This window comes from Megalobrama amblycephala, linkage group LG19 (genome assembly GCF_018812025.1).
Source record: "Megalobrama amblycephala isolate DHTTF-2021 linkage group LG19, ASM1881202v1, whole genome shotgun sequence".
In the NCBI taxonomy this organism is placed as follows: Eukaryota; Metazoa; Chordata; class Actinopteri; order Cypriniformes; family Xenocyprididae; genus Megalobrama; species Megalobrama amblycephala.
In genome coordinates this window covers 33,210,218-33,219,318 of record NC_063062.1, presented here as the reverse complement: position 1 = coordinate 33,219,318, position 9,101 = coordinate 33,210,218, and the positions used below count along the sequence as shown (strand labels likewise).

The 9,101-nt window shown below is 38.8% G+C and overlaps 1 protein-coding gene across 1 annotated transcript in view; it reads left to right on the top strand.

Moving 5' to 3' along the window:
- The first annotated feature begins 4,019 nt into the window (after window positions 1-4,019).
- LOC125253933 (piezo-type mechanosensitive ion channel component 2-like) overlaps window positions 4,020-9,101 on the top strand; it is an 80,355-nt gene continuing 75,273 nt past the window's right edge. The window contains exon 1 of the mRNA XM_048168191.1: window positions 4,020-4,477. Coding sequence (XP_048024148.1) covers window positions 4,390-4,477 — 88 coding nt within the window. The 5' untranslated portion in view covers window positions 4,020-4,389. The remainder of the gene's footprint in view (window positions 4,478-9,101) is intronic.

Genomic DNA, 9,101 nt, shown 5'->3' with positions numbered 1-9,101 from the left:
GGTTGCTCTGCGCTGTCAGGGCCTTTGAGATATAAGTGAGGAAAACATCTAAATGGAGAAAATCTGATCAACTTCTGGAATGCTTCGGGCCCCCTAAGAAGGGCTGCCCAGCTACCAAACTTACTATACAGTAAGCAGGTGGAATTTAGAGGCTATTTCTTCAGCATATGAGGCATGTGGCCTGCCTTCACCTCTGCCCTTCAAAGCCCATTCCACATGAAGTATGGCATCATCTACTGCTTTATTGTTGGGGGCCTCCCTCCAAGATATCTGTGATGTGGCAGGATGGTCCTCCCCATACACCTTCATCAGGTTCTATAGTTTGGACCTGCTGGCCACACCAGGTTCTCAAGTGCTCATGTCCTGAGTGGTGCCTTAATTTGCTTCACACCAGGACAGGCATTTTGTCAGTGTGGCAACGTGGGAATATAATTCTCCAAAGTGTCGTCATGGCGACTCAGCGTGAGTTCCCTTGAAAGGGAACGTCTCAGGTTGCACATGTAACCATGAGATGGTTCCTGAGAAGGGAATGAGATACTGCGCCCCCTTGCCATACTTCCTGCATGCCTGGGAGCTGCTTGCTTCAGATCAGTAGGCTGAAACAGCTGTGTTTGCCAGCTCCTTTTATAACTTCCGTGTTCTGCTGGCATACGTCACGGGATGACGTTGCACCAATCAAAATTGAAATAGTTGCACACACCTTCAGGAGAGCTTGCGCTGAAGGGATTCCCCAAAGTGTCATCATGGCGACGCACCGTCTCGTTCCCTTCTTAGGGAATCATGGTTGCATGCATAATTGGAGACATTTTCTTTATTTTGCAAAAAGCACAACATTTTGTTTTTACTGTGAGTGTACTCAAATAAAAGAAGACATTCCTCATTATTTGTAAGTCCAAAATTGCCAGAGTATTTTGAGTCTCTTTTGCACAGGTAAGAAAAAAAACCAAGGTGGTATCACCGGCAGGACCACTGATCCCTGAGTGTTAAAAAAAAAAAAAAAGGAAAAAAAAAATCATATATACATAAGTATTCACAGCCTTTGCTCAATACTTTGTTGAAGCATCTTTGGCACCAATTACAGCCTTAAGTCTTTTTGAGTATGATGCTACAAGCTTGGCACAGTTTCTCCCATTCTTCTTTGTAGGACCTCTCAAGCTCCATCAGGTTGGATGGGGAGCGTCGGTGCACAGCCATTTTCAGATCTCTCCAGAGATGTTCAATCGGGTTCAGGTCTGAGCTCTGGCTGGGCCACTCGAGGACATTCACAGAGTTGTCCCATAGCCACTCTTTTGTTATCTTGGCTGTGTGCTTAGGGTCATGGTCCTGTTGGTAGATGAACCTTCGCCCCAATCTAAGGTCCAGAGAGCTCTGGTGCAGGTTTTCATCAAGGATGTCTCTGTACATTGCTGTATTCAACTTTCCCTTGATCCTGACTAGTCTCCCAGTCCTGCCGCTGAAAATCATCCGCACTGCATGATGCTGCCACCACCATCTTCACTGTAATGATGGTATTGGCCAGGTGATGAGCGGTGTCTGGTTTCATCAGACCAAATTCTCTGGTCTGGTCTGGTCTGGTCTGTTTCTCATGGTCTGAAAGTCCTTCAGGTGCCTTTTGGAAAACTCCAGGCAGGCTGTCATGTGCCTTATACTAAGAAGTGGTACACAATGTCATTATGGGGTATTGTTTGTAGAATTTTGACGAAAATAATTAATTTAATCCATTTTGGAATAAGGCTGTAATATAACAATGCTTTGTAATAATATTAAACAATTGAATCTATAAATTTGCTTGTCATTCATTTGATTTCTTGTTTGATACCCTTATAATAAGCTGATGATTTGAATCAGGAATGATGGATAAGGGAAACATCGAAAAGGTGTAATGTCAGGGTTTTTCAAGAAACAGAATTGGAGAAACACTGCCATGTACACATTTCACCTAAAAAAAATGTGTCTAAAGTAAGACCACCAAAACATTTTTTTAACATAATGTCATGACTCCTGGGTGATTGATGGTGCGTGTGTGTGTGTATGTTTATTTACTTACCTGTTGGTGGCGGTCCCTCGCGTGTGCACTGGTCCCTCCCACTCGTTTCGGTAAGTGTTCACCTGTTGTGTCTCATTAGTTGTTTCTCTTTATGTAGCACGCTGTCCTGTCCCTCGTTGCGCGCTCATTGTCTTGGTTTGTCACAGTCGTTGTCTTGTCCAGTCACTTATATTTTCTTAGTCGTGTTCTCAGGTTCAGCCGTCGGCATCTGGAGGATTGTCTTTGTCCGGAGTTCACACGCCTGTGTTTGTGCGTGATATCGCTCTCGAGTGACCCTGCCCTGTTTTCCCGGTGAAGCTGGTGCGCTTTGTCTTTAGGCGAGATCCAGTTTCCTCCGGGTTCCGGTGAGCTCTCGCTTTTCTTTGTGGATTATCTTCAGTCATCTATCGTGAGAGGATTTCTCTCCGGTCACCGACCAGAGTGGATTATATCGCTGGACGCCGCGGGTGGACTCTCTTCTGAACTGTGACTGTTGTGCTTTGCCTGACCCTCTCTCTAGCTCTTCTAAATAAACATTGTGAACTTGCATTTGACTCCGAGACTTCTTCTGACACATAAAACATTTTTATGTACATAGTTTTGTATAGACATCTGTTCTGAAATGAACATTCACACATTATCTACACTTACCTGAAACAAATAAATTATACAAACTGAGCAGCATTTATTACGTCTTGCATTCATACAAAAATCCAGATAGCTAGAACTAGCTCGAATGTAGAAGTTTACAGTATGTTCCATGTCACAAGAAGAACTGTATCTTTATGATTCATGACCTGTCTTCACGAGTAAAGAGAGCCCTTTGCCTTTCCAGTCAGTCTCTTGTCATTGTGTAGCTACACTATGAGTTAAATAAGTATGTCAATTAAGGAGTGTTGCAAATGCAGTGAAACAAATGGAGCTCCCCGTCACATGATGCATGTATGTTCTGCTCGAATGTGGAGAGTCTGTGCAAGTAGGGTTATGGGAGGATGCCTTGGACGGAAGGGACCACACACCATATGTGAGAACCCCTACACAACTGGTGCCCCGTGTGGTGCAGTCTGAATTGGATTTTTGGCTGTGTACACTGCAGTAATGAAGGGCAAAGGTAATTAATCATTTATCCATATGGGTTTTCTGCTGCCAACACTTTATCAATTGCAGGGAAATCTGAAGAGGCTTGAGTCAACCTGTAAAGTCTATGAACCCTTCTATAAGACACTAGAAGAAGGAATCCAGAAACGCTTTGGAGAGGTCATGAAGGAACTATAGCTGATGGCTGCAGCTATACTGCTTCCAAAATTCAGAACCTCCTGGACAATAAAAACACACACACACACACACACACACACACACACACACACGTTGGGTTTCCATATTTTATGGGGACTTTCCATAGAAGATTTCCTCATGGGGACCAAAAAAAATTACGCCACCAGATAGATTTCTGGTATCACTATTTGTGGGGAATATCTGAACCACCTCAACTCTAAGTACTTTTATACATTCTTCAACTGTCCAAACTTCTTTGAGATGAATACCAAATTTCTTTGTTGAATATATTCTGACTGACTTTGTCATCACTATTGAGTCAATGTGCTCTCCTAGCCCACCATTTTCAGTTGTTTGAATTAGTGTAACATTCTTTATACATTGTGTAATGTCATTCTGACTCAACAGGACACTTCCAACACCTCCCTGACAAGCAGAGGATAAACTGATTTGTTAACTACAATTGTTAAACTTCCCTGGCAAAACAAATTATATACTAATAATGTCTTTGACAAAGCAGAGGATAACCTGTTTATTAATACATTTCATAATGTATTCAACCTTGGGTTGTGTTCTCCAGAGGGAGAGAGTGTTGTACTGTGACTAAATAAATAAGTAAATAAATAAGTAAGAGCCCTTATGATGCTGGCACATTTTATTCCTGTTTTACAGGAATACAATCCATGCTTTTCAAATTAACCTCTGCACTAATGCTCCTCTTATGTGAGAATATACTGTTTTCATTGATTCATGAACATTTCAAATTTCATTACAAAAATAATTGAGGAAAAACACAACAGACTGAAAATTCTGTGCGTTCTAGATTACAGTGACATCAGAATAAATTAGTGTGTGTTGTTAAATGTGTGTGTTGCATGCATACTGTATGTGATCTGCATGTTTAGGTTCAAATATGTCTAAATGGGCATCTGCATTTAAGTTAAACATCTACACCTTTCTATCACTGATATTCTTGTTTTTATGAATACTCATGTGTTGTGTACGTGTGGGTGTTGACTTCCTGAAGATGATGTGGTGTCCAGCAGTAATTTAATGTGCTGTCAGCGCAGTCACAGCAAAACTCCATCATGAGTGCACAGAGTCTGGGTGAAATGCCAGGAGATGTCATAGTGGGGACACTATTTAATTTACTATTACCTTTTTTACTACTGACCGGTAAGTTCTGTTTAAAGCTTTCTTGTAGGTAGTTTGAAATCAGTTGTCTTGTTGAAACAATCTTTGGCATGTTATTCCATAATAATGTAGCCCATTCTTAGTAAAATGGGAAAATATTCTGCTGTCCGTACAAAATCTTATGGCCTATGTTCATGTTGCAGGTAAAAAGATTGAAATATCTCTGCACAATAGAAATATTTTTATGGTAGTTCTGCATTTCTGTACCAATAACTGGAAGCCGGTGTTATTTTCTAGACATACAGTCTCTACCACTTTTTACACTCAATGTAAATCACATCTGCCCTTTTTTATAATTATAACTTATCTGGGTAACATTTTGTTTTGCACATCTAGCATTAGGGTTGCTTGATTATGACAAAAATCATAATCACAATTACTTCGAGCAATATTGAGATCATGATTATTTAGCACTCACTGACTGTGGAAACGTTTTTATTAAACAAAACAAACAAACAAACAAAAAAAACGCAGCAGTTAAAAAAAAAAAAAAAAAAAAAAAAAAACTCAAGTTCAACAATGAACGACTTCAGGACAGCATTGGCTGGAAAGATGTAGACAGAACGTATAACATTACAATCAAATTTATTTATACATTCCTAGAGTAAATATGAGAGTAAAGATAAATATGAAAGTATGTCAGCATTTCAAAGAATATTTTATATGCATTTAGGAGGCTAAAATGTTGCAGAGACTGTAGCAATGATTTTTTTTTTACTTAAGTTACCAGATTACAAAGTACTTTAGTACACCTAAAAAAAGAAAAATGTAAAGAATTGCTGATCACTGAACTGAAAACTGATTTACTAAAGTTTCAAAGCCACATACTGTCATTGGCTATAGCTCCTTTTAATATTAAAATAAAGATATTTAAAATTGCTTTAAAATTATTGCTAGTTCATGTTTGTGTAATGAAAAATAAACCAAGAAAAATAGGAATTACAAGTCACTTGACTACCCAAGGCCCCACTGACACAAATGTGCCGTCTCCTGGACAAAGCAAAGGTTATTTGCAGTTTATTTGCATAATCAAAGGGACAGCATGTTTGTGTGCCATTAATTTTGATTAATGTAACAAGAGTATAATGCAAGTTGAGAAGGTGTGGTAAACACCAATACTCTGGAAATTAAAATATTTAATGAGCCCAGGTGGCATGATTAAAATGAGTGGTTCTTCCAGGCATTACAGCACAATTTCCAAAGTTAGCAAGTCAGTTTAGATAGTCTTGCATAGCCAGACCTTTAGACTGACGGCAGAAGGTCTGGCTACGAGAGACTATCCAAACTCTTGCTAAAAAAAAAAAAAAAAAAAAAAAAAAAAAAAAAAAAATCACATCCAAGTCTGGTATTTTTGTTTTGTCAAAGTTTGTGGCGATGCTCTTGCCATCTAGGAAATGCCACACCGATATTATCCTCTTTTATTTCTCCCCTTGTCCAAAAGTGTTCTTGGGTCATTTGATTCACCTGTATGTTTATGTTTCTCTGGCGACAGAATCTTTATATGGTGTCATTGATATATGATGTCATTAATATATGATGTCATTGATATATGTTAAAATTGCGAATTTCTCTAGATTTAAACATTGTCAACAAGTCAACAAAATATATAACACTGTGCTAGTGGGTTTTGGCCCTAGCATAATGCGTTCTTGCTGTAGCTGACCATTGGGATTCTGTACAGAGGGTTTGTCTAGTTGTCAGTGTCTTGGATGAACTGTATCCGGCTGACTTTGTTAACCACCGGATAACGGTGAGACTGACTAATGTAAATGTAGATGTCATTCCTCTTTCGATGTAACAGAGTACATTGGGTGTTATGGGAAGTGTTGGCCTAGTGTTCCGGTTGATCTAATTAATGCAGCATAACAATCACTTAAATAATTTGAGTTGAAAAACTCTATGAACTATGAATTGTTATTTGTATGCTTGGTTAAAGCTGAGAAAAGACTTTGTCCGTATCAAATTCAGAAAGAAAACAGATTAGTCCATCAACACCCTCAGTGCTTGCACAGTCATTTCTTCTTGTTGCATTTAAATTTTTTTTCTGTAATGTAAGCTGTTTGGTGATCACGTAGCTGCGTAAACTACTTCTATATGCTCCTTCTGGTTTATGCACTTCTTCGCTTGTTTTTGACTCCAGAGATGCATTACTATTTCAGAAGATCCATAACAGCACCCGTCATTAGAGTAACAGTGAAACACAGATTGCTGGAAAAACCTGTCAATGGCATGGAAGCGTTGTCATAAATGGCATAAAATCTCTTCAATGGCTGGAAAGAGTTAAGCACTGAGGAGCTAATCCATACAGCGCTTTAGAAGTAATTAGCAACACTTTAAAATGTATACAATACTTAATAGGCAGTGTTGACAGAACCGGGCTGATATGATCATACTTTTTGGCTCTCGTAAGCACTCTACCTGCTTCATTTTGACCAGTTGAAATTTATTTTTATAAACCTGCCAGACATCCACTCACTCATGCATTACAATCATCTCGTCTTGAGGTCAAAAATGTGTGAATGAACATATCGGCATGGGAGGCTCCGGTAACAAGCCGAGAAATTCTCAAGTTTTGTCTCAAACATTCAAACATGTTTTTCATTCTTCCTTTCAACCTGGATTTGGCTTCTCAGGTGTTTATAAAATGTATGACCACATCTCTGGCCCCTTTTGAGAATACAGGGAGTGAAGGTACTAAATTACCTCAAAGATTACCTGCGGGTCCCACATCAGGATTTAGTTCTCGATCATTTGTAATGTTGAACTTTCACACATGCATTCATGTATTCCCTAGTAGATAAGATAGTATTCATTATTGTGTCACAAACAGCACTTATTAAGTGTATACAGTTTTGTGTCCTCCCTTTTTGTCCATTTTGTATAATAGAAGTAAGCTATGCATGTGAAGGTCCATCCTTTCCTTGTGGCTTTAAGCCACATGACCAACCATGCTTTTCCTTTAGGTTCTAAGAAATTATGATCATTCACACTTGAGGAAAGGAATCAGGGAGAAAAAAGCCATCATTTGACATCTCTGACTGTGATCTGCATTGTTTTACTTTAGGTAGCAAGTAAACAAGTTGATTGGGGGTCTCACATAGTATTTTGACCCGTGGGTTGGAAAGCTTTTACTTTTGCCAGCTTTCACCGATTTGTCCTCATATCTTAAATTCCCTCCAAAAAAGGCACTTCAGTCAGTTACCCCTGTCGGTGTCTGTTGGTGTTGATCAGCACTTATTTTCACAAACTGAAAGATGTTCAATCAAATAAGTGTACTATCACTGTTTCTCACATGGGATGTCTGAGAAGTGACACACTGTGATTTGGTGATTTTCATGTTTGAACGACGTGTGTCGTTACAGTGTGAATTGGCCTTTCCAATACACTTCATCACTCTACACTTACTCCAGACCACTGGTACATCTACAATCATTTTCAAGTAGCATTTAAGTTGCAATGCTTTTAGGAATTTAGCTCATATTTCTAAAATGATTTGTTCAGTTTGTTTATATCATATACTTATGTTTTTGGTGCATTTGGGAAACACAGCCCAGGCCTGGAAACTGGTCATAAAATGAAAAAATCCTTGGAAATGAAGTAGGCTTTTCCTTCACTATCCACTCTCACTAGAGCTGGCGGTTTAGTCACTCTTCCATTGAAAGAGGCAGAATTAGTCATTTTTCTTTTATAATATATTTTGTTTGAGTATATTTTAAAATTGTTTAAATTATGTAACCTTTTTGTACTAAATTTGAATAATGAGAAAGGTACATAATCAATCCATCTTCCAAACCTTGTTTTTGACTTAAACCAAATCACTACAATAAGCCTAAAATAATTTATATTTTAGAAACAGTGGGAAACTGCATACTTCCTTCATTCATACATACATGCACAATTACATCATACAGTATCTGTAAATTACCCATCAATGGTCAGGATATTGAATGCACACATAGCTTCACGTTTCTTGGATTATTCTCTCTGCATCGTTTTAAATGGGATCATAATCTTAGTAACATTATAGGCTTTTCTTCTTAAGAGAGCTTAAAATGTTTGGTGTATGTTCAATTTTTATAGCGCAGTGATGGAAAGCATGTCAATGTTTTCATTCACAGAGTGGTTCAGCTGCAGTTCCACAGGGAGCTCAGCAGTGGAGTCAGATTAGAGGCATAATATGATCTTCCCACCATTGCTGATATTTATGAATCATGCCTACAGAGAACAGGAATGTTAATTCTGATGGATCCCACATATCCGGCCAGATGCCTTTTAACCCCTTTACCTTCAGCCCTTATTCAACTCACCTGTCTGTAATTATCAAGTGCTCCGGAAGATCTTAATTGGCTGGTTCAGGTGTGTTTGATCAGGGTTGGAGGTAGATCCCCAGGAACTGGATTTAAAGAAATTAAATCTAAATCCACATGCCTTTAAAACAGTACCCACTGTAGGATTGTTCATGTTTAACTCCTCTGGTATTTATGCATCTGTGTATCCCATACGACGAAATCACAAATCTCGCTGAAGCTTCCCCACTGCAAACTTTGTGGAATCTTTTCGTAACGATTGACAAACTTTCCAAAACAGCATCAATGGCCTTCTCTCT